At 47.2% G+C, this 26567-nt stretch overlaps 1 protein-coding gene across 1 annotated transcript in view; it reads right to left on the bottom strand.

Moving 5' to 3' along the window:
• Window positions 1-26567, bottom strand: part of LOC147663421 (phosphatidylinositol 4-phosphate 3-kinase C2 domain-containing subunit alpha-like) — a gene marked incomplete at its 3' end in the record, with an annotated part of 227601 nt that overhangs the window by 44962 nt on the left and 156072 nt on the right. Inside the window, exon 4 of the mRNA XM_086950470.1 lies at window positions 2334-2491. Coding sequence (XP_086806596.1) covers window positions 2334-2491 — 158 coding nt within the window. The remainder of the gene's footprint in view (window positions 1-2333; window positions 2492-26567) is intronic.

Here is a 26567-nt window from a genome sequence, read left to right as displayed (position 1 = left end):
TTACATTACATTCCTCTCCCCCAGCGTCTTCAGCCTCTTCAGCGTCAACACTCTCCGGTTCGGCAGCAGTTGTCTTAAGGAAAATCCTTCAGTGAGGCATCAAAATCCTTTTTCTTTTGTAGGAGCGTAGCCATCTCCTGTTTCTTTCGACTTCAAGGGTCTTCCCAGTGACTAAGATGTTCTTCTTCCCGGCGTCGACGGTGTTGTGCCCTTTTATGCGGGTTCGTTGTCAACCCTTGGCTTCGGTGCCTTCGGCGACTTCCCTTCCTCTTTAACCTTTGGTAGGGTTCCGTGGGGTTCTTTTAATTGCGGCTGACCCTCAATCACCTTTTTTGCTCAGTGTCGGGCTGCCTTGGGCGCCTTATGCTCGTGGCCATTCGGTTCAGACTGATCTATATGGTGTCTTACCTTCTCCGTCTTCTTTTTCTACTCCCTCGCCTTCTTCTTGGCGCAGATCTTTTCAGAGTCCCTTTCTAGGATCTCGACGTCTGATCCTTTGCGTGTCGACTTGCTGGAGCTCCCTGCTCTTCCTCGTCTATAGAGAAACTCAGGTTCCTCATGCCAGCTTTGTTCGTCGACTGCGACATTGTGGCGTAATGGGCCTGTTTTTTGGTTTTGGCCTATCCTGAGAGTCTTCGGCAGAAACGTTGCGCAGGCCTCACAGCAAAGGTTGCACACGTTGTGTGGGTGGCGTTCTGCTTATTTTTTGTGGCATTTGGGGCAAAATTTGAAGGAGGTATTCTCCATGACCCCTACTTTGCCATTTGTGGCCCGGTGAGGTCCTCTGGAGTTCGAACGGCCGCTCTGCTCCTGCCTCTTGCTACGACGTCTCTGATCGATGATACTTCGATGATCCTTCGGTGATAATCTTCGTTTTGGAGATTTTTGGGGAAACGAAAAAAAACTTTCTTCAGAGCTTCCACTGTTGCTTCTAGACCCAACGGCGGAAAAAAGAATCTGAAGATGGTCACCACGCACGTCGACCTCCAGGATACCATCTGACGTCACACAGGGGACATACCTGGCACCAAATTGTGGTCGATAGCGACCAAAAAAAAAGAAAAAAAAATAGACAATTTCACGCCCAACCACCAGATGGCGGAATGATGCACAGCATGTGAATCCGGAAAAGGTTTCACGCTGCAAAACTCCCTGTACCGGATTCTCCTCTACCACTGCCTTTGCATTCCCTGTAGTGTCTCATCGAGCATCCGCTACCTGCCTGGGACTCCGGGTAAGACTGGGAGACAAAATAGGACCAAACAGCAAAATAACAGTGGGAAGGTGGCCCATGTTTGCAAGTTGGAGCAGTTTTGAACTCAAGAAGTCCCACTATATAAGTGTTTTGCATCAAATGGGAAACTGCATGCATCTAAACCTGCTCCGGGGAATGTGTGTTTTAATATCAGTAAAATAAAAAGTTAAACTGGCCCAGAAAACCAGAAAACGGGCCCACAAAAAAACATTTGGCCCACATACTGATCTGTCAGATCAGTTCGTCGGGCACTGCCCGACTGCCCTATATGCCAGTCTGACCCTGCTGGGACTCTTGGCAGGTCTGTTATTGGCTCTGGTAGGAGTTTACCTGGCTGGTAGGGGTTGTCTTTCTCCCGAAGTTGGAATGTTTTCTACGACAGGTGCCCTTGGATATAGCATACTATGGGCACCCACAGACTTTGTGATCTGAGTCCTCCTTGATTTTCTCAAGCACCTCATCCACTAGGGATCCAAAGTGAAGTTCACATTAAAAATACGATGTTAAGGATGTGCTGCTAGTCCACTTAACATTTTCTCTACCTGCTGTTTGACCACCTTAGCTCTGACTGGGTCCTTAAAGTTCTCTGGGGCTTCCAAACAGGTCTGAGCTTTTTCGCAATGAAAGGAGAGGCAGAAGTCACAGGACAACTCATTAAGGCTGAGGAAATGGCAGAGGTGACCAACACCATGCTGGTGTGCTTGAATCAGTAAGTTGCTCGCCTCATTCCCATAATAGATAGCTGAATAAAAGACTGATTCAATTTTGGTTGATTTTTTTATCTTGTTAAACTGCTACAATGTATTATTTCCGTTTTCAAAATGTGTGACTGTCACAAAGCCAGAACATTTTTCACTTCATAGCCTATTTAAAGATAGAAGCGGACATGCCCACATCAATGTATTTTACCAATCGCATAGAGAGAATTGTAATTCAAGTAGAGTAAACGACTATACTAAAATCACTGTACAGTCATGGTGTTCTTGTTACACATCTTCAACGAAAAAAAAATAAGATAACGAGTTCACACACCGAATACAAATTATTCTGGTTTTCTAACTTAAAAACAATTACATACCATCACATGTAAACGTCACAGGTTGCAGGGAACCCTCGATTTCAATTGAGACTTTGACAGCTGCATTCTCTTCACTTATATTTCTTTCCAGCATGACAGGACTCAGTAAAAACCCTGGGTTTGTAGATGAATTGCTCCATGGAAACTTATTTCTCAATCTAGAAATGCAATTTTCATGTTTGATTAGTAGCACATTGCCATTGTTTATTACTAGGCAAAGTTTAAATTGGCAGATATGCATTCAAATCAATTCTGCCACACATAAGAAGTATGGAAAATGTTACTCACCCTGTAAACAGCTGTTCGTAACATGTGGTGCTGTAGATTTACATGCTGCGCATACTCATCTTGCGTTGGGTTTGGACTTGGGCAAGCTGTTTTTCTCCAAAGAAGTATTTTTGAGTCATGAGGTATAATGACTTCATCTATTACTGGCAATGTGCATGGGCATTGGCTCCCTTGTTAGATTGCTTTTTAAGAATGTAGATGGAGTCTAGAGAAAGAAAAGAGGACTATGTGAAGACATAGTGAAGATAAAAACAAGAAATGCTTGCAACTTCAAGAGGTTTCCGGGGAGGAAGGTGGGAGCATATGAATCTACAGCGCTACATGCCACAAACCGATGTTTAAAAGGAAAACATTTCTGTTAGTGGCATGTGAAGCTGTAGAGACACATGCTGTGCATAGACTGTAAAGCAGTTCCTCCTTAAGGGTGTGATTAGCTCTAGGATGCTGCAAAAACCTGAAAAAGTGCATGTAAGACAGCCTGGGCAACTCTAAGTTGTTGGCGAGCTAAAACATCTACACTGTAATGTTAAGTTGAAGTGTGGGGAGTAGTCCAAATAGCTGCTTTTAAGATGACAGCTATGGGAATATTACTAAAGAACGCCTTAGAATCTCAAACTTTACAGGTTGAGTAGGGTCCGGGAGGGACAGGCTAAGGTGTTTTGGCTTCAGCATTACAGGTCTGTGTGCATTTAACAAACCAGATGCCTTATCTGCTTTGGAAAGAGCATAGCCTTTGTTTGGTTTGGAGAAAGAAACAAGGACGTAGTGTTTTAAGGAAGGGCTTAGTTCTGTCAATGTAATACATAAACACTCTTTTGACATCTAATGTGTGAAGAGCTTGTTCCGCTACTGACTATGTAGGAAGAATACTGGGAGTTCTATAGTCTCACTAAGGTGGGAATTAGACACTTCAGGAAGGAAACTGGGGTTTGTACTGAGAACTACCCTGGTGTGGTGTACTTGGGAATAGGGTTCTTCCAGAGTAAGAGACTGAAGCTCTCTGACAGGCCTGAGGGAAGTGACAGCTATCTAGAAAGCTTTCTCCTGGGAAATAAAATGTAATATGCAAGAGTGGAGTGGCTCGATAGGAATGCCCATAAGACGTGTAAGAACAGTACTGAAGTTCTACACAGGGATGTTTGCCGAAACCTGCGAACCACAAATGGAAGAAGTGGGAGAAGCGTAAAAGCATAGGCAAATATCCCTGACCAGTTCATTGTCAATGGACTGTGCGTGTGGGAAAATAGAGGCGAAGTTTGGGAATTTTGCGTTTTCTGCAGTGGTAACGAGGTCTATGTGACGAAATCTCCAACAGTGGAAGTATGGAAGTAGGATTTAGGAGTGGAGTTCCTGCTTGTGCACTTGTTGCTGCAGCCTGCTGAGCAGGTCTGCAAAACCGCTGTCCACTCCCGATATGTACTCTATCAGTAAATGGACTTTGTAATGTGTAGCCCACTGCCAAAAATCCCTGGGCTAAATAGACATCTGTAGGGAGTGAGTGCTGCACTGTTTATGTAAGTAAACCATGGCAGGTGTATTGTCAGTCTGAATGAATATCACCTTGTGTTGGATGCAAGGGAGGAGCACACAGAGTGCTAGCTGGATGGCTAATAATTCCAGGTGGTTGATGTGGAAGCCCGGTTAATGGGGTGCCCTCAACCCTTGAACGGTCAGCTCCTATAAGTGCATCCCCCAAACAGTTATGTTATGTTATGTTATGTTACATACATTTGTAATGCGCACTGCTGCCCCAGCTAAGGGGCGTCCAGGCGCATGGCAGGTAAAAATGCAACACCACAGAAAACACAACAGAAAGGAGGAAAGTGAATTTATTAAAACAAAAAGGTTTTTAAGGCTTTACGGAAGACTAAGAGATCATCTAGCAGTCGCAACTCTACAGGAAGGGAGTTCCAGAGCTCGGCTGCTCTGACCCGGAAAGAACGGCCACCGACCCGACACAGCCTGTATCGGGGGATCACAGTAAGTGCCTGACCCATGGATCTCAGGGGCCGAGTAGGCACATACCAGGACAAAAGGTCCGCAAGAATAGGGGGACCTACCCCCCTCAGAATCTTGAACGCCATACACAGCACTTTAAACTGAATTCTGGCCCTGATAGGCAGCCAGTGCAGTGATCTCAATGTGCTGGAGGCAGAACAAGTACGGGGTAGGCCAACAATAGCTCTCGCCGCAGCGTTCTGGACGCGTTGGAGGCGGGTAACCTCGGCCACATTGGACCCTACCAGAAGAGAGCTGGCATAGTCCAGGCGAGATAACACAGTAGCCTGGACTATCAGCTGCCTGGTGCGATGGTCAAAGAACTTCAAAACAGGGCGAAGCGACCGTAAGATACCAAAGCAACAGGCCGCGATTTTCTTCGTGTGGCCAACGTAGCTGAGGGAGGGATCCATCCATACTCCTAAGTTCTTTAATTCCGTGACCGGACGGGGGGCCGGCCCCAGCTCCATAGGCCACCACCTGTCCCCCCACAGCTCCGATCTCTTGCCTACGATCATGATCTCTGTTTTCTTAGCGTTAAGCTGGAGACAGTTGTTCTTCATCCAGCTCGCCACCGCCCTAAGTCCACTCTGAAACCTGGGGGCATCCCGGTCCGCATCCCCGCTGATCGTAACCGCTAGCTGAGTGTCGTCGGCATATGAGACCATAGTCATGCCCCATTGCTTGACGACCTCAGCCAGCGGTCTCACGTAGAGGTTAAACAACGTGGGGCTCAGCGAGGATCCTTGCGGCATCCCCTAAACAGTGAGAGAGGAGTCCACTGACGGTCATCTGCGGCACTGGGTCCAAAATTGGCAGCCTTGCAATTGATGACACTCCGCTTCTGACCATTTTGCTGCAAGGCACTCCTGCAACAGGAGCATGTGTAATCTGGCATGTGGGACACTAGCAATGCAGGATACCATCATGCCGGAGAGGCTTATGACAGTTCTGACTGCTATTAGTACGACAAAAAAACTCTAAATGCCCAAAGAAAACTGTTCACCAGGTTCAAATAGTTTGCCCAACGCTTGGCACGAGTATAATTTCCATCAGCCCACCCATTTGGCAGAGCTTCGTCATCTGGAAACCTGCAAGAGTAGAGTAGAGACCTAAAAGAGGTTACGTGCTACTGCAGGAAAAACACTGTTAGTGAAATGTGTTACACCCTACCACACATGAATCCCATGCATATGTAGGTAAGAGCTATCTCTTCTTACCCAACTTGCTGTGGGAGTAAGCCTCACCTCACCCGGCAACTGCTCGGTGGTTGAGGCCCCGCTCTGTCCGTCGGTACCCCCTTGCAGTCTCCCACACTGCTTGCAGACTGCAAAGGGGTACTAACGGACAGAGCGGGGCCTCAACCACCGAGCAGTTGCCGGGTGAGGTGAGGCTTACTCCCACAGCAAGTTGGGAAAGCAGAGATAGCTCTCACCCCGTTGCAGTCTGCAAGCAGTGTGGGAGGTGATCTCCCACACTGCTTGTAGACTGCAAGGGGGTACCGATGGACAGAGCGGGGCCTCAACCACCAAGCAGTTGTCGGATGAGGTGAGGCTTACTCCCACAGCAAGTTGGGAAAGAAGAGATAGCTCTTACCTACAAATACATGGGATTCATGTCTAGTAGGGTGGTAATATACCACTTTTCATGTGTAACACATTTCACTAACAGTGTTTTTACTGCAGTAGCACGTAACATCTTTTAGGTCCTGAAGAAAGCCAGGCTAGCCAGCCAGAACGGCTGAAACATGTCGACCTCACTTTTTGCCAGGAGATAGTAAATTTGTTCCATACTATCAGGCGGTTTTTACTTATGACATTTAGACAATACCCAATAAACAAATTTTTTGTCCTTCTAGTCATTTTTATTCTTCACTTTTTTTCACACGCACTGCACTCCATCTGTTGTCTCATATTTTGAACAAGCATTTTGGCTGAGATTACCGGGAGAATGAGGTCAAGTATTCAATCATGTTAGCCTTGGAGCAACATTGGCTACGTTGACTCTACTCTTGCAGGTTTCCAGATGACGAAGCTCCGCCAAATGGGTGGGCTGATGGAAATTATACTCATGCCAAGCGTTGGGCAAACTATTTGAACCTGGTGAACAGTTTTCTTTGGAGCATTTAGAGGTTTTTTGTTGTACTAATAGACTGACTTTCTCCCTGTAGTTGTTCAAGTTTGTAGTTAGGGGTGTGGAGATAAGTTGGTCTAAAAACACTATCCCCTATACCCTTGTATATACATTTCTTATTTTAGTTCTGACTGCTACCCAATGCTCTAACACTTGCAGAGAGGGGTATGCTTTTCCTGAGACAAAGTGGGGTATGCTTTTCCTGAGACAAAGTGGAGTATTGCCTCTAGGTAGGGCTGGACCTGAAGGGGCTGGAGGTGAGATTTTGTGGTATTGATGGTAATGCCTAGTCTGTGTAAGAGATGTATGATGATTTGTGTGCCCTAGTCATTGTTGCTCGGTTGAGCTTTTGATCAGCCAATCATCTAAGTAAAAGGAAGACGCAGACACAGTTCCTTCTGAGGTGGCTACCAATGTAACAGTTTGTAAACACCCAGGGAGCTGTGGTCACTACAAAGGGCAGCCCTTTGGACTGATAATGTTGGCCACTTACTGCAAACCGGAAGAATCTGTGATGTCCAGGGTGGATGGGAATGTGTAAGCAGGCATCCTTCAGATGGACGGTGGTCACGGAGTTGCCATGCTGTAGCAGAGGAATGACATCCTAGAGTGTTACCTGGTGGAAGCGTTCTGACAGAATATACTTGTTGAGGGTCCAGAGTTCAGGGTCAGTATTTCCAGACAGATCTACATCATAGTCATCCTGGGGGTCGTCATGGGGGTGTCATTCATATGAGTCACAAGGAGACCTGAGGTTATCAATCCCAAACCCAGACGGAAGGTAACCATGAGGGGAATTGGGAAAGGGGTCCACTCGCAGCAGTGGGGCGGGTGGGAGTGGAGGCCGTGGAGAGGAAGGCAAAGAGGAGGAGAAGGGCGAGGAGCAGGTAGACGAGGCAAGGGAGATGGTGGAGAGCTGCCTCTGTTATGGCCTGAGGTTTCTTAGGTGTTGGCTCCGGAGGTAGATGTAATGCTTTCTCTAAAGTCAATTTCCTCATGGGAGGAACAGGGCCTTCTGCCTTTAGAAGCAGCTGAGCTAGAATCCACCCAGTCACAGGATGGATGTGGATGATCTGTTTGGCATTGAGAGCCTATTGGAGGCCCTGGAGGATGAGTTGGTCTTGAGCCTCGGAAGCGGTAGAGGAAGCTGGCCTGGATGCAGGCCTCAACTCAGAGGTTACCTTCGAGGGTGGTTTCGAGACTGCAGTCGAAGGGCATGGCTTTGAGTAGTACTTCGGCGACGAGATCACTGGGTTCGAATCAGAAGTTTGGTACCAACAATGGCCTTGTAGCAGTGCGGACAGGAGGCTTCAACCCCCTAGAGGACGATGCTTGTCTTTTGAGTGAGTGATGTTGAGGAGTGGGAGGCGGCATGTATGCACACACTGCGACGGTCTTCGAAGTTGGACGCTGGGTAGGTGGCATCTCATCCGTTGCGGTGTCTGAGCCGGCACTCCCCTCTAATGAGACTATCTGGGTCCCTCCGCCGGAAGCCTCTGGCTGCTGCTCTGCCTTGGTGTCCTGCTTCCTGAACAGGTCCCGAGTATGGTCCACTCAGTATGGAGTCTAGACTGTAACGGAGGGTCTTTTCAATCCGGAAGGTGAAGCACGCCAAACAGGAGGTCTCCTGATGGGCCAGGGACAGAGGTTACACACCTGATGGAAGTCTGTTCTCTGGTATTTAGCGTGACACTTCAGGCAGTAGCGAAATGGAGTCCCCCTATCATGAGCAAATTCGCGGGTGTCAATGAACCAATGGAGTCCCGGAGGGGCAAGTGTTAGATAGTGGAGCGGAGGAAAAACAGGTATGCAACCCTAGGAACCGGAGAGTAAATGCAATTGTTATTTTGTACGATGAGTGAGAAGGATCCAAGCGTTCCCGGAGACAATACTAAGCAGCGTCAAACTGGAGCTCGAAGGGACACATCTATAACAATGGAGCCGATGCCCATGCGCATTACTAGCAATAAGTGGTGTCACTATTCCTCATGACTGGAAAGACTTCCTAAAAAAATTACTTTAAACTGTCCAAGCCTAACACTAGAAGTATGCACACCACGTGTACTTAGAGCTACAAATGCCAATAATGAAATGCATTTACATACAGAAGTCCCTCCATACATATCAGAAGCGTTATTCATACTTGGAAAGTCAGGTACTCTAAGAAAGGAAAATGCTACTTACCAGTATGCCTCTGTTCTTGGCATGTAGGGCTGCTGACATTCATATCTTAGCATAAATCACCGCCTAGTGTTGGGTCCGGATGATTGCACCTAGTTGTCCTGGAAGAGGCTTCGAAGTATCACGAGATAGGTGACTCCTCCCCTGGACTACAGTGCGCATGGGCATCTTCTCCATCCTCAGATTATTTTTCGTCATTGTGGCAAAGATGGAGTATAGTAAAGTAAGAGATGGCCATGCAAAAGAGAATCCTGCAGCGGCAACAGGCACCGGGGAGGAGGGTGGACGATATGAATGTCAGCAGCCCTACATGCCAAGAACAGATGCATACTGGTAAGTAGCATTTTCCGTTCGTGGCATGTGGGCTGCTGAATTCATATCTTAGCATAGATTGTATAGCAGTATCTCCTCTAGCGGTGGTCACCTGTACCAGCTGCAGCAGTTTTAAGGACAGCCTGGCCTACAGCAGCTTGCTGCTTTGTTTGCACGTCTACACAATAGTGTTTAGTGAAAGTGTGTATGGTAGACCATGTAGCTGCCCTACATATGTCTTCGAGGGGAATATTTCCTAGGAAAGCCATAGATGTCCCCATTTTACGCGTAGAGTGTGCTTTTGGGGGAACTGTTAGTGTGCGTTTAGCTTTTTGATAGCATATTTGAATGCATTTAACTATCCATCTGGCTATTCTTGATTTTGAGATGGGATTACCTTTATGTTGTGGTGAAAAAGCAACAAACAGTTGCTTTGTTTTCCTAAATGATTTAGTCCTGTCAACATAATATAGCAGAGCTCACCTTACATCTAGTGTGTGTAGGGCTCTTTCAGCTACTGACTGTGGGTTTTGGAAGAAAACTGGCAATTCAATTGATTGATTGGTATGGAAAGTGGATATGACTTTTGGCATAAACTTAGGGTTGGTCCGAAGTACTACCTTATTTGCATGTATTTGCATGAAGGGTTCTTGAATAGTTAGTGCCTGTAGCTCACTTACTCGCCTGAGGGAGTTAATGGCAATTAAGAATGCCACCTTCCATGTTAGAAATTGCAATTCACATGAATGGAGTGGTTCGAAAGGAGGTCCCATAAGTCTGGTAAGTACCACATTTAAGTTCCAGACTGGTGAAGGTGGGTGCTTTGGAGGGATTATCCTTTTAAGACCTTCCATAAAAGCTTTGATTGGGGGTACCTTAAACAGGGAAAGGTGTTGTCTGTTCTGGAGATATGCTGCTATAGCAGCAAGATGTAGCCTTATAGAAGAGTATGCCAGATTGCATCTTTGAAGATGCAAGAGGTAACAGATAATGTTTTGGATGGAAGCATCTAATGGATTGATTTGGTTATTGTTGCAATAAATGACAAATCTTTTCCATTTAGCTGCATAGCATGCTCTAGTAGTTGGCCGTCTTGCCTCCTTGATAATGTTCATGCAATCAGGAGGTAAGTTAAGGTATCCGAACTCTAAGACTTCAGGAGCCAGATCGCTAGGCTCATCTGATTGGGATCTGGGTGCCTGATTTCTCCATGGTTCTGAGTTAAAAGATGGGGCGAGAGGCGCAGTCTTTGGTGGGGTACTACTGAAAGTTCTAGGAACGTTGTGTACCATGGCTTTCTTGCCCATGTGGGAGCAACCAAGATCATTGTGAGTGACTGCTGACGTAGTTTGCGTGCCACCAGCAGAATCAGTGGGGCTGGTGGAAAAGCATACGCAAATCTGCCTGACCAGTTCATCCATATCGCATTGCCCTGTGACAATGGATGTGGGAACCTGGCGGCAAAGTACTGGCATAGTGAGTTTTCGTCTGTGGCAAACGAATCTATCTCTGGGTGCACCCATTTTTGGAAGAATGGTTGGAGAACTTGAGGGTGAATCTCCCATTTGTGTAGCTGTTGGCTGTGTCTGCTTAACAGATCCGCTATTTGATTGTCTTTCCCTGGCAGGTGTTCTGCTAGGAGAAAAATGTTTCTTGGAATTGCCCACCTCCATATGCTCTGTGCTAAGTAAGACAGCTGGGGAGAGTGTCCCTCCTTGTTTCTGGAAGTAATACATGGCTGTCATGTTTTCCGTCCAGATCAACACAGCCTTGTTGTACAAGTATTTCTGGAATGCTTTTAGTGCCAGAAATATTGCTAGCAACTCTAATTGGTTGATATGCAGTGTCTTTTGTTTGATTGTCCAGAGCCCTTGGACTGTGTATTGAAGTAAGTGGGCTCCCCAACCGGTCAGTGAAGCGTCCGCTATTAGTACTACTTGTGGAACCGGCTCTTGGAACAGTCACCCCTTGGAAAGGTATTGAGGGTTCCACCACTGCAGAGAGTTGTAAGCGTGACTGTGGACCAACACTAGGTCTTTTAGTTGTTCTTGGAGCTTGGTTCCACTGCCGTGCTAGGCATTCTTGCAGTGGACGCATTTGAAGTCGGGAATGATAGACAATGAATATGCAGGAGGCCATCATGCCTATGAGCTGCATGAACACTCGAGCTGGCAAAGAGTGTTGTAGCTGAAATTTTTGAATGAGAGTCTGCATGTTGGCTATCCTGGCTGGATTTGGATATGCCTTTGCTACTGAGGTATCTATTGTAGCCCCCAGATATTGCTGTATGTAGGAGGGCTGTAGATGTGATTTTGGGTAATTTATGGAAAAACCAAGGCTGTGTAGCAGCTGGAGTGTCAGACGTATGACTTGCACACTGCGCGTACGAGTTGGCTTTTATGAGCCAATCGTCCAGGTATGGAAACACGTGGATGTGTTTCCTTCTGAGGTGTGCTGCTACTACAGCTAAACATTTTGTGAAAACTCTTGGGGCTGTAGTTACCCCGAAGGGGAGAATTTTGAACTGATAATGTTGACCTTCTATTGTGAACCTGAGGTATTTCCTGTGAGCTGGATGTATAGGTATGTGAAAATATGCATCTTTGAGGTCTAATGTAGTAAGGAAGTCGCCTTGCTGGAGTAACGGGAGTACTTGTAGAGTAATAATATGGAAATGCTCTGAGTGTATGTATTGATTTAGCGGTCTGAGGTCTAATATGGGTCTGAGGGACCCGTCCTTTTGGGAATTAGGAAGTATAGAGAGTATACCCCTGTTCCTTGGTGTTGAAAGGGGACTTGTTCTATTGCACCTTTTTGTAGCATGGACGCGACCTCTTGTTGTAACAATGTGATGTGTTCTTTGGACATAGGACGGTGTTTGGGTGGTATGTTGGGAGGAGTAGAAGTGAGTTCCAGGCAATAACCATACTGGATAATTTGTCTCACCCACCTGTCTGTGGTAATGGAGTTCCAGACTGGTAGGAATTATTGGACTCTGCCTCCGACTGGTGTTATATGGTCTTGAGGGAGTGTGATGAAGTCACGGTTTGGCGGCAGTGGAGGCTCTGGTGTTATTGCCGCTATGTCCTCTGCCCTTGTTATTGTTGCCCATATAACCTCCTCTGTTGGAGCCTTTATTAAAAGAACTTTGGGTGTTGCTTTTGTATGTAGAGGAAGTCTGATGTGTTGCGTCGTGTGGTGCCTCTGTAGGAGGAGCGACGAAAGGAACCTCTATGTTGTTGAAACTGCAGTGCGCCCATAGATTTAGCAGTTTCGGTATCTTTTTTCATTTTGTCTAAAATGGTATCTACTGCAGGGCTAAACAGGAAGTCTTGGTTAACTGGTTGGTTGAGGATGGTGGATAGCACCTCGTTCTTAAAACCAGAGATGCGTAGCCTTGCGTGTCTGCGTAGTAATCCCCTAGTATTAATGGACCTGGCTGATGTGTCAGCTGCGTCAAGCGCACATTTAATGGAAGCATTAGTTATAAATTTGCCTTCCTGTATGAGGTCATTAGCCTGAGCTTTGAAAGGTTCTGGCAGGTGTTGCAGTAAACCTTCAAGTTGATCGTAATGTGCTCTATCGTAGCGAGCTAGTAGAGCTTGTGTGTTCGCAATCCTCCATGAATTAGCAGCCTGTGAGGCTACTCTCTTGCCTGAGGCTTCTAATATTTTAGGCTCCTTATCAGGAGGGGGAGCATTTCCTGTTTGTGAGTTAGCTCTCTTGCGAGCGTTTGCTACTACTAGTGAGTCTAAAGGCAACTGAGATTTAATATAAGTAGGGTCTGTAGGGGCCGCCTTATATTTCTTCTCAATCCTGGGATTGAGTGCACGTGCTCTGGCTGGATCTTTGAATATGTCTGGCGCGTGTTTTAGTACCCCTTTTAGCATAGGAAGTGTCCTGACATTCTTCTCAGAGGTAGGAAAAGTGTCAAATAGAAAATCTCTTTTATTGGGTCAGTGTGCATGTCGACCTTGTGGTATTTTGCTGCCCTATCTAGCAGTTGGTTAAAAACAATGATGTCGTCAGTAGGCGACGACTTTGCAGGGTATGGGGAGGTGTCTGGGATGGGTTGTGTGTCATATGGATCATTCTGGTACTCCCATGTGTCATTCTGTGCATGAGGATCCTCTGGTTCATTAAAATCATCCTGAGGATCTTACCCCATGTTATCCCCATCATTATAATCAGAATTCGTAGGAGAGTAGGGCACAAAAGGCATATTAGGATAGAAAGGAGGAGGAGTAAAAGGCCTAGAGGGAGATGTCCCAAAGTCTTTTTTCTTTGGAGGAACAGGGGAAGGAGTGTCCGAGTCAAATGGTCTCTTTTTCCGGGGATAAACTGTAACTTTTCCTGTTTCAGGGTCTATATACAGTTTAGATTGTTCCTCAGTTACTGGATCAGGATGGAAGAGTTCTTCCTCAACTGTCCGTGGCTTTGGCGCCGATGTTTTTGACTTACGGACTTGTTTGTGACCTTTTGGCTCGAGGGCCGTTGATTGTGGAGTCTTTTTCGGCTCGACTGTTGCTTTGGGGTCGGTAACCTTTTTTGGTTCGACGTCCTTGGTTGGTTTAACAGTATTTTTCGGTTCGGCAACTTTGTTTGGGTCGACAACCTGTTTCGGATCGACCAGTGCTTTTGGTTCGATACGTTTTTTTATGCTAGACGGCTTTTTTCGGCTGAAGGTTTTTGGTCGAGTCGATGGCTTTTTTCGGTTCGACAGGTTTTGTGGTGTGATGCTGCTTTTGTTGATCAACACTCTTTTTAGGATCAACAGTCTTTTTTGGGTCGGGTGTTCTTTTTGGATCGACGACCCGTTTTGGTTCGAGGCTCTTCTTTGGCTCGATAGCTTTTGACTCAATAACCTTTTTGAGTTGGGCGACCTTCTTTGGTTCGACCACCTTATTCGGTTGGACGACCTTCGGTTCGACAACCCTTTTGGGGTCGACAACCTTCTTGGGGAGAATGTTACTCGGTCTTGGGCTATCAGAAGGCTTGGTTTTGGGCTTCGGAGCCGAGCCGGAAGGCAGGGCTTCTGAAGGAGCTTGTTGATCTCTGCTAAGGCCTTTAGGCGATGCTTCGACCGGAGCCTTAGGTTTTAGGATAAGCAGTGTTGGGGCTGTGTACTCACTGTTTGCCCCGGCGTGATCTGGTCATCGGAGTCCGACTGGTCCTCAACAGTGACAATTTCTAGATCCGAGTCTGCCGTTTCTGGGAGGACATGTTCATCATCGAAGATGTTCTCCGGTTCCAGCCGCTGCATCTCTTGCCTAGCGGCCCGTCAAATCCGGATGGTCTTCTTCGAACGGAATTGGGCACAGGCTGGGCAATTTTCTTCGTTGTGCTCCGGTGATAAGCACTTGTTGCATACTGTATGTTTGTCAGTATGCGGGAATTTGGAGTGGCATTGTGGGCACCTTTTGAACGGGCTCCTTTCCATCGACAGCAGGCCCACGTGGCATCGAAAGGCCCAACGGCCTGCGTCGATAACAGTATCGAGATGGAAAGTTTGTTTGAGTCAAAAAGTACCGAACGAGAACAATACCGTCGAAGTCAAAGGCCTTCTGGCCTTAGAAAGTAGTTTAGTTTCGGTTCCGAAGTTGGAGTAGAGGAATAGCATCCGAACCCAATGGCGGAAAAAAACAATCTGAGGATGGGGAAGATGCCCATGCGCACTGTAGTCCAGGGGAGGAGTCACCTATCTCGTGATACTTCGAAGACTCTTCCAGGACAACACGGTGCAATCATCCGGACCCAACACTAGGCGGCGATCTATGCTAAGATATGAATTCAGCAGCCCACATGCCTCGAACATATATTTTCTCCTGCGACTATATAGAAATGGTCTAAAGAACATGTTACTTACCTTGGGCAAAACACTTTTTAGTGGATATTCGAAGGGCAGATTCCGCATCTTGGGAATATCCCAAGGCGCCAAACATGACCTGAAGATTATTCTCAGCATTGCTCCTGTGCACCAACAAGTGGTGTCATGCCACGCCACATCTGTTTTGTCCACCCCGGAAGTGAAGTGCTGAGTTGGATTTGAGCACCACCCATGCACGTTTCCTTCTTGAATCACTATCAGACACAGAGTTGAACAATCAATCAGATGTGACAGAATGCAGATTCCTAGATTGGGAACATTTTAGATGGAAAGGAGACCATCCCAAAAGACAGGGATGTGCAAGAGCAGTGATTAATCTAGATTTAGTGCATCCACCAGAAAGAGTCATCAATGTAAACAACTTGTTCTTCTGATAGGTACTTCTAACCGCAGATTCCAAACCTCATAAATAGATAAGAAAGCTCTACCTCCCGAGGAAGTTTGTCTGTGCACTGGCTCAAACCAAAAGGTTCCTGCACTGCCTTTGCATCAGAGGACCCAACAAAAGGATGATCACCCACCCAAAAGTCCTCCGCACCTTTGATGTAAAAAATAAAACGTAACAAAATCTAATGGTCCTTTTGGGGTCAAAGCAATGGAGTCTCTTCCGCTATTTCAAGGGGTGGGGCAGAGAAAACAATCCAGGGAGAGTGATGGATTTGCTGACATGAAAGGGAGCCAAAACCGTCTGCAGAAATGCAGCTATGGTCCTCAACAACAGTTTTTCTGGAGGAAAAGTAGTACATGGAGGCTGAACAAACAGTGCCTGCAGTTCACTCACCCGATGCACTGTAGTTTTTGTAATGAGAAAAACAGTTTTAAGAGTCAGGAGCACAGGGGACAGATGTGCACTGTCTCAAATGCAGTAAACATAAGAAATGTAAAAAACAAATTAAGGTCCCACTGAGGCATCACAAAAGGTTTGGGTGGGAACACAGCAACTAAACCTTTAAGGTAAAGCATCACAATAGGTGCCTCAAATAAGGAAGGTTGTTCAAACAGTCTGAAAGGGCTTACAAATCACCTTTAACTATGCAAAGTCCTTGCTGGGCTAAAGAAAGCACAAATAGCTAAACACCCATGTAAGGAAATGACTCTTTTTGTATGATCACCCTCAGGTTTTTCAACTGAAGCTGCTAGTTTATCGACTCTGGCACTGAGGCCTGCAAACCAGACCACAGTCCCAGTGCCTGGACCCTTAAGTGTATGTCTAATTGACTGTACCCAATTGAAAATGGCAAACTTATCTGTAAGTTCCTAGTATATGGTACCCTGGTACCCAGGGCATGTAAGTTGAGGGGTGTGGCTTGATCCAGGGCTTGCAGCCCTAGTTGTGCCACACTGGAGGCCCCCCATGTAAAATGAGTCCCCCAGTCTGACACTGCAGACTGGCAGAGGAGTCTTGCACTGCTAGCTTCAGTTTACCATTGGAAGTAATGGCAAAGCCACTACTCCCCCTGTACATTTTTCTACGTCACCCCTATATAGCAGCCCTACAGAGTCCTAGGGCAGGGTACAACCTACTGCATGGAGCAGGACGTGTAGTTTACAAGTCCACACAGCAAACAAGTGAAAATAATTTTGTGGAAAGGACCAATTGGCGAGTTCAGGATTACAAGTTGACCCTTCGAATGGTGCGATCATAGTGGGCACTCCACGGCATCAAACAACTCTCACTTGTATCTCAATTTGAAATGAAGATAACTTGTGCAACCTTAGCAAAGATGCCATCTTGGTGCCTTTAAAACTCATGTGCCTTTCAAGGCACGCATGAAGCCTGTTCCACAGCTTTCTGCCCGCCTAGAGGGACATGCCAACAACTCTCAGGAATGGGAGCAAGGGACTAGAGGTAAGGAAGGTCTTACCTCCCTCCTGCAGGAAGCCACTTAGGTAATAGCCCCAAAACGCAGGCTTCAAACGGAAGACACGTTTCAAGGGCAGATGTATCACACCAGGGAGGAGCTTGCAGACCCATTGTTTCGGCAGACACGCTGGGGCAGCCACGCCCCAGGGTGGGCTAGGGAAGTCTGAACATCAAGAGAGGGGCCTCGCCATCTTGGAAGTAAGCAGAATGGTGCATCCAGATGCCACACTGCACAGGAAATGGTCACTAGGTGGGAGAGAACTTGGTGGCCCATTGGCTACCACCGACATCCTGCCCGGAGGGCATTTTCTCAGCATAAGAGTGGCAGCCCGGACACCCAGACCTCAGATCCCGACTGACCTAGAAGGAGGCCCGAAGGACTGCGCTGCTGCACCAAGGGTCCAGCAAAGAGTGGCTGCACTGGAGGAGAGTGCACTTGCTGCATGAGGTGGCTAACGAAGAAAGGGGCTGGACCTACCATGTCCTACTCAAGGGGGACTGTCTCCAGAGCCCAGTCAAGCCAAGAGGACTCAAAGTGCCAGATGACTGGCCTCCTGTTCGCAGCACAGGTACACAACAGTTGAAGAAGCCTGCTGGGCAAGCTGGTAGCCCACAGTTTAAGTTGCTACCTCTCCTGCATGCAGTACTGTGGACCAAAACCCAAAGCACAGAGTTGCACCAGAGTTTGCGGAGTCCAGAGGTGCTGTTGGAGGGTTGCTGGGGCTCCACGAAGGTGAGTTCTCAAACCAGCAAGGATTGGCCTGTGACTGCGACAACAGGTGTAGTCCAGTGGTGCCTGGACTTCAGCCAGACTGCAAAGGACTTCGTGGGAGGTCAACCCTGCAACTAGGACCCACTCACAATCTTTGTGGACCAAGGAATCCCTGCAGGAAGACCCCTGTTGAGTGTGTCGCATCCACAGCATCCTTAGATCCTTTGCAGAGCCTTCATCACTTTCAGCAGGAACACTCCATAGGAATACATTGCAACACAGATAAAGTGCCTGGACTACAGAGGGACTGTCTCAGAGAAGGTATCTGTCCTTGAGGACCTTGCTAGTACCCCCGACTAGCTCCCTGCTAGAGTTGGTCGGCCCAAGTATGTCTAACTGACTGTATTGACACTTACCCAAGTTTTCCTTGAAAAAGCTGCGGTGTCCAATTTGTTGACTTTGCCAAGGCTTGTTCATCATTGAGTGAAATTGCTTTTATTTATCATTGCTTGTTAGATCATTACCTCCGAAACACACCAGTAGATCTTTTTTGTTCTAGTGTCTAAGTTCTTATAAATAATAGTCAATTTTTATAATTTGGGTTCGGATTGGAGTGTTCTGTCGATTTCAATTGTTTTGGTGCTGTTTATAAGCTTTAAACATGTGCTCCTCGTGTAAGACTTGCTGCTCAGTGCCACAGTTACCAAGGGTTGAGGTGAGGGTTTTACAGACAAAACCTACTGCACCTAAAGAGGTTGGTAAGTGTATTACACTGAGAGGTCGCACAACCATACTAGACAGTACACCTCACAATCTGACAATCTTGGCTTGCAATGGGTCTATATGGAGGAAACTATACTAGGTTAACAACTTATACCAGCGGCAGCAGAAACAGATTTGACAGATGGACCCTAGACCACTAAAATGACATCCACAACTTCAGGGAGGGCATATCTAAAACATTCACTTTTCGCACTTCTCAATCTCCACGCATGGAGATGTAGACTGCGCAGGCCTGGGTGCAGAACCCTGCCCTGTTGCTGCAACAGAAGATCCTCTACGATGCGGAGGATATATGCACATACCAATTAGTTCTGGGTATATCACTCTACTAGCACAATGCAGAGCCACTAGAATGACTTGGGTCCGGTCATTCCTGTTGTTTTTCAGAACTTAAGGTAGGATAGGTAGAGGCAGAAAGTCATACAAGAGTCCTGTGCTCCACTATAGTCGGAATGCGACTCAGAGAGCCTACTTGGAAATTCAGCACGCAAAAGTGTTCACATTGCATGTTCCTGGCAGTGGTGAAGAGATCAAGCCAGGGCTCTCCACATTGCTGGAAGACACGCCAAGCCACATCAGGGTGTAACTACTTTTGGGGATCTGCTAAGTGTCAACAGCTGAGTGTGTCTGCCCTGGCATTTTATGATCCCACCAGGTGGTTCAGCACTAGGGAAAAACCCTGATGGCTCACAAAATTTCACCTTGCTTGTTGCAGTACCACATTGCGGTGGTCTTGTCCATAACAAACTGAATCAACTTTCCCTTGATGGTGGGCAGGCAGACTTTCAATATCAAGCAAATGTCCTGCAACTTCAACAGATTGATTTGGAGGAGGATCTCTGCCAGAGACCGGGGTCCTATGATTGATCTACAACTCTCCCTGGTGGCTTACCCAACCTAGTAGCGAAGCATCTGCCGCCACATCAGCGCTAGGTGGGTTACAGACAGGGGTCTGTCACTGATCCAACTGCAGTCGAGCGCCACCACTGAAAGTCTTTTGCAGTCTGACCCAGAACCTGGATGGATTCAGACAGTCTCCTTGGTGCTGGGCCCACTGTAGAGCCCATGTGTGCCATCTGGGGTAGTCCGCCAGCAGGATGCAGGAGGGTAAAATGACAAGAAGTCTCAGAGCCGCACTCACCGAGACCCAGGACAGAAGTTGAAATATCTGGATCACAGCAGAAATATATTAAGACGAGTTGAACGTGGAAGGGAAGCTCTAAACTGCTCTGTGTCTAGAACGGCTTTGATGAATGGAAGCCTCAGTGAAGGAGTCAGGTGTAACTTCGGCATGTTGACCAAAATACCCCAAAATATTCAGAGATCCACTGTCATCTGGAGGTGGTACATAACAGACTACGATGAGCTCCCCCTTAACAGAAGGTCATCGAGATAGGGTGAAAACTGGTATATCATCAACCCCCGAAGGTGTGCTGTAACCACCTCCAACACCCAAGAGGCACTAGTGAGGCCAACAGGCAGAATGGGATACTGAAAATGCTCTTGGCATACCTTGAACCATAGTTAACGCCTGTGAGACTGCAGAACGGGAATATGAAAATAGGTATCCTGCAGATCTAGCGCTACCATACAGTCTTCTAGATCCAGGGAAGATAGAAGCTGGCTGTGGTATCTCCCAAGAGAGGTGTCCCCTTTCCCGGTCTCCCTCCACCCCTCCCCTTGTGTCCTAATGGTGTTGTCACCTCTCCCATTGTTGGAAGGGCATGACGATGGAAGTGAAATGTTGGTGCCAGAGAGTTCTATGTTGAGCTTCCATGAGGCACTAGCACTGTGACAGGTGGAGAAGCAAAGCTGTAACTGAGGTGTCTCCTGAGGTACGTACTAAAGTCCTACTTGAAACTGGCAGCCACTCCTGGGAGTTCAATCCAGCTGATTTAACACTAGTGACAGAGGACGGGATGATGAGAAGACGCCAGGACGGCAAGTAGAAGAGGAACACCTCAACACGAGTGTGAGTGGCAGGTGTGAAGGGCAGCATGAGAGAAAGGTGCCACTGACAGTGAATACCCGACAAAAAGAGCTGCCTGTGAGTAACCAGGACTGTTAGAATAGGGGTGCTCACCTCTACGCATTAGGACACCTCAGAACGGGAAAGCTAGCAACTCTGAGCGTGACACCTGAGGGCAAAGGACTGTGTGATCCTTTTAACACAGATGTCTGGAAAAAGGAGATTAATCCTGTGACCGCAAGTACCTAAAGAGAAGAGGAGACAGTGGGTGCGAGCACAAGAGCAACGCTTTAGGGGAAGGAGTTCCTATCACCTACCTGAACTCCCAGCAACAAGAGGCGTGCCCTTGGTGTGTGTCCTAGGTGGTGTCCATGAGAGGTGTTGTGTGACATTAGACAATGTCCGCTCAGCGGAACGTCAGGTGGCCATCTTGAGCACACATCCACCATTAATAGCATACGTGTGTACCCTCCCTCAAGTGTACTGTGACCAAAGCTCCCTCTAGTCAACTCATCTTTCAGGCTTGCCATTGTAACTTGGAAGCTGGGAAAATGATAATAAGGAAAAAGAAGTTAACAGACAACACGGGCATAAAAGGCTGTCATTTTGAGGGCGTCAGCACGCGTAGTGCTAAAGCTGCAAGATCGTTTCTGTCAGTGCAGGGGCTATTTTGCCACACTTCGCATCAGAAAGTCAGCAAATTATGAAACACATAATTTGCTGCACTTAACTTCACTTTCTAAAGTGGGTCTTCATGGGAACGGCACAGAAGCACAGTGTGACAGCAAATTAAAGGCATGACTTTGCCCTCAGTATTCCCTCACTTAGTTCTCCTCAGGAAGACCTCGCAGCTTTAGTACTAAAGGAGAATACTCAAGAGAGATTTTTGAGAGGGACCGCCCCTCCCTGACAAACCAGTGTTTATGCCAAAAATCTGCGTAATCTACTTGGAATTTTTCCTATCCTTTGAAATTGTGCTCCAACGATTGTAGTTTGTAGTTTGTAGTTTGTAGTTTGTCGTTTTTTTTACCAAATGTTTCCTTTGCAGGTATTTCTACTATGAGACATTGGCTAACCATCAGGACTGTTCTGTGTATAATTTAACTGGTAACCTAATGGTTTTAGTTTGGAAGGTATTTCAACCCGGAGACTATGCCTTATTGTCAGTACTGACAATTTACTGATGTATGTGTCGATAGTGAGGAAAAAAATAACCAAAGAAAACAATGTAATGCACCCACCTTTTTTGTGTCAAACCCTGGTGAACCATCTCTTAAATCGAACACATAAGAACAAGTGTTTCAAAATGATGCTGTAGTTTGTGGCCTCAACCTAGGATTGGAAAGAAAAGTAGCTTTACTGAAACATTACATGGGAGCAAAGGGACTGGAGATTGGAACATTTTCCCAACCTTGGTCAAATGACACAAAAGGTCTAAATGAGTATGAAATTAGGGTAAGGAAGCTAGATAGCCATTTCTTACCATAAGTCAGCACCATAATGGGGCGCTACCACTTTTGAAAAAGGGTTCAGAAAGATGGATAAACTGTGGAAAAATGTACATCTGAGCTGAGCGAATTCGCTGCAAGTTTGGAGCCACGTGTGAGGAAAGGATAAGGGATCAGTTCCTATTAACAAGTAAAACAGAGAGAATATTTAAGGAAGTGTGGCTAAAAGACGACCCACCCCATGGAGATGTTTTAATCCTAGTCAAACAATTTGAACACATGATGCATTGTGCCAAAGAGCTAAAACAAGACGAGGAGGAAGAAAATGTAAATGAAATCCTGAAAGAAGTCAGTGATGTGTTGGTAGTCAGAGGGACAAGAGGGGAACCTAAGGAAACCAAAAGTAGGGGGACGTTTGAGGCAATTGCAATAGAGGTCGGTTGGACATATGGCCAACAACAAGGAATGTCAAGCATAAAAAAATAACATGTAATATGTGCAGGACAAAGGGCCATTACAGAATCTGTTGCAGAAGCTTCAGCTTGAACTGAAGCTCTCTAGCCCCACGCACCGGCAGGGGCATCTTTTGGACCCGGTTTTTGCTAACTGGGGAAGGGTCGAGGTGTCCACAATTGAACCGATCCCCTGGACAGACCACTTTTTGGTGGCTTTCTCTATAAACATTTGCAACAAGGGGTGGTGAGGGACAGAGTCTCTGAATTAAGCAGAAAGCTCTCACCCAGTCAAGAGATCAGGGCTAGATCCAACACCGTTTTTTAGCTCACTGCACCATCCCAGTTTCAGAACCTGGCTGTATGCAAATTAGGCTTTTCCTGTCCCAGTGCATGATGGGAACAGGGCAAACCAAACTACAAAAGCCAATTCTTACACTGGGAAGGAAACAAGCTCCCGGGGACCGGTTTCTGGCATTACAGCCGTCTTCGGCCCGGTTTGCTTGAATCCTGATGGTGCAATGAGCAAGGGTCTCACATCTGAGAATACCCTTCCACGCTTAGGGTGGACAAAAATATTTGCAACAAGGGGTGGTGAGGGACAGAGTCTCTGAATTAAGCAGAAAGCTCTCACCCAGTCAAGAGATCAGGGCTAGATCCAACACCGTTTTTTAGCTCACTGCACCATCCCAGTTTCAGAACCTGGCTGTATGCAAATTAGGCTTTTCCTGTCCCAGTGCATGATGGGAACAGGGCAAACCAAACTACAAAAGCCAATTCTTACACTGGGAAGGAAACAAGCCCCCTTTTGTAAATCGTTTCTCTATAAACAGCCCTAAAGCCACTAAACCTAGTCAGGCACCCCTGAACTATTTAAGGAGGAAGTGGGCTAAATTCTCCTTGGAGGATTTAAATCAAGCTCTGATTAGGGACGGTCAGCCTGGAGGTGAGGATATAGAAACGGCGGTCTCTAACCTGAATAAGCGCATCACAGAAGCGCTTGACCAGACCGCTCCACTCTGCCGTACATCCGCATGCGCCCGCAAGGAAAGATCAGCCCCATGGTTCAGTGGAGAGCTGAGGCGAACAAAGGCGGAATGTAAGCGAGCCGAAAGAGCCTGGAGGGTGACATATGATACTCAGGCCAGGGAACTGTTTTTAGAAAAAAGGCGGCTTCATCACAGGCTGATTAAAAAGTCTAAGGCAGCCTATTATGCAGGACAAATTTTAGGGGCAAAAAATTCGGCCAAAGAACTCTTCGGCATCTATAAGTCTTTGACTACCATAGACTCATCTGCAGACCCGGAGAGTTGTTCGACGGAAACATGCGATCGTATCGCCGAATACTTCTCCACTAAAGTCGAGAAAATTTACTCGACCTTTCCTAACCCTCCCCCCTACAGGGGTTGAGTTTGAGGTAGCATCGGAGGGCACAGAGACTGCGGGGCTTCTTACAAACTTTAGTACTCCCCCTCCGGAGGACCTAGTCAGGGTATGCCTCTCTGTTAAATCGGGCTCCCCTTTGGACCCGGTGTCCCCTAAACGTTTGGGGGACAGCCTGGAAGTACTGGAGCCCTACATAAGGCATGTCCTGGACACCTCCTTCAAGTCGGGCATGTTACCTGAGGGGTGGAAACAGGCAGTGGTGCTCCCTCTCCGGAAGAAATCCCACATTGGCTTTGAGGTGTTAGAAAATCTGAGGCCCATCTCACTCCTGCCTTTTCTGTCCAAAGTGGCGGAGAAGGTGGTAAACACCCAAATCATGAAGCATGTGGAGGAGGCGGGATTGCTCCACGCCACGCAGTTTGGCTTTAGACCGCGCCACTCTACTGAGTCCGCCCTTCTTATGGCAACAGAACATCTGAGACAGGGCGTAGATGAAGGGCAAACTATGGCCCTGATCCTGCTAGACCTCAGCGCGGCGTTCGACACTGTAGCACATACCACCTTGCTACAGTGTCTGAACAGAGGTGGCATCGCTAACACCGCGCTGAGGTGGATCCAGGCCTTCCTTATGGGGAGAAGCTTTCAAGTGAGGCAAGGCGACTGCTATTCTAAAGGGGTACATCTGGGCCAAGGCGTGCCTCAGGGCTCGTCCCTGAGCCCGACCCTTTTTAATTTGTATGTCGCGCCTGTAGCCTCCATTGTGGAGAGCCATGGCCTCCAATTGGTTTCGTATCCCGATGATACGCAACTGGTCATCTCCTTGTCGCACGCGCCCTGTCTTGCTGCAGATGGCTTCCGGTCGTGCATGAAAGAACTTGCCGAGTGGATGGCCATCAATTGTTTGAAACTTAATGGCAGCAAGACAGAGGTGTTGGTGGTAGGGAGAGCCCAGTCTGCTTGGTCGTCGACATGGTGGCCATCCTGTTTAGGACCAACTCCCACCCCCTGCCAGGAGGCAAAAAACCTGGGGGTATGGTTTGATGCGGGACTTACTTTCGGGCCCCAGATCAACCGGGTGGTCGGAATGTGCTTTGGGGTACTGAAAAGATTGAGGAAAGTCTTGGACCTACTGCAGATTGAAGCCCGTCAAACCCTGGTACATGCTTTGGTGACCGCCAGGTTGGATTACGGGAACCTGCTGTACCTGGGGGTACCAGAGAAAAGCATGGCCCGCCTCCAAGTGCTGCAAAATGCGGCAGCACGTTTGATCCTCAGGCTGCCCAAAAGGGCGCCTTCGAAGGTGGCCCTGCAGAAGTTACACTGGCTCCCTGTGAGGAGCAGAGTCTAATATAAAGCCCTCTGCACTTGTCACCGGATCTTGAATGGCAGGGCACCTCGACCATTGAGGAAACTGATTGAAGTCTACGAACCTGCTCGAGCGCTCAGATCCGCTGGTGGGGGTCTACTGAGGATCCCCAGGGTTAAGAAAGCTCGCATGGGAGGTAGATCCTTTAGGTGCCTAGCGGCAAACTACTGGAATAAACTCCCAGTGGACTTGCGCCTGGAACCTAAAGAAGCGAGGTTTCGAGCGAAATTAAAAACCCACCTCTATGACAAATAACTGCCTGCTCGGCAGCTGTGTTCCCTGTTTGCCGCCTCTCCCACTTTTTCAGCGCGTGGACACGCCGGTGCGCGTAACTCAGCGCTTTATAAATGTCCCTATTATTATTATTATTATAAGCAATGCATATTCCAGAAAGTATCCTAAAGGTGGTGTTACGCAAGTATGTGATAAGTGTTTTGCAGGTAAAAGAGGGGGAGTCAACCAACCCGAAAGATATCACAACCATCGAGGAGCAAGATATAGAAGCAAAGTTTGTTTCATGTTCAAAGTTGACACTAAGAGATTTAAAGGGAAAAAGAAACTGTATGAAATGGATGTCAACCCGGGAGGATATGGTGGCCAACCTATACAAATGAAGGGATTTTTTCAGGGAAACATTTTATACGAACATAGATATACGGTCAAGGTATGTCTCACACAAGGGGGGCAACATTCTGGGATGGCTGGCACAAAAGGATCTAAGAAAATATCTCAACCCCAACAAGGCTTCCAAAAGACTTGACAGCGAGAAGATCCGGGATCCCATCAGGTCAGATGGGAGGAGGACGGGCCTTTCAAGTTTCCTATGAGACTACATGGTTACCACCACATTAAAAACACAGTTTTGTTATGCACCTCTTCATACACAGTGTTCAGTTATTCAAGGTGAGTCAGGGATAACAATTGTTTCTCTGTCTCCCGTTCCCCCTCCCTCTCATTCTACATGTGTCATAAGTTGCAGAGAAGGGGGAAATGTATGATCTCCCAAGAGAGGTGTCCCCCTCTATCTGTGACCCTCCACTCCCCCCCTTGTGCCATAATGGCGTTGTCACCTCGCCCATTGTTGGAAGGGCAGGACAATTTAATTGTCAGGTTAATGCCAGGGAGTTCAATGTTGAGCTTCCCTGAGGCACTAGCACAGTGACAGGTAATGAAGCAACAGCTGTGGATGTGATGCCTCCTGATGTGCATAATAAAGTGCTACTTCAAACTAGCAGCCTCTCCTGTGAGTTTCTCTAATTTCTAGCCGATTTAACATTGGGCTAATGTGAGGGTGTGAAAATGTAAAACAGTAGGAAGGCCTCGGTCCTTCTTTGGCACCAGGAAATAACAGGAGTAACATCCAGTCGTTATTTTCAGTGATGGCACCCTCTCTATGGCTCCTTTCTTCAAAACAGTCTTCACTTCCAGCTGCAGAATGGGCGAATGGTCTCCTGA

Source organism: Lissotriton vulgaris, unplaced genomic scaffold, assembly GCF_964263255.1.
Source record: "Lissotriton vulgaris unplaced genomic scaffold, aLisVul1.2 SCAFFOLD_2208, whole genome shotgun sequence".
Classification (NCBI taxonomy): domain Eukaryota; kingdom Metazoa; phylum Chordata; class Amphibia; order Caudata; family Salamandridae; genus Lissotriton; species Lissotriton vulgaris.
The sequence above is the reverse complement of the archived record's forward strand: the minus strand, read 5'-3'. Positions and strand labels throughout refer to the sequence as shown.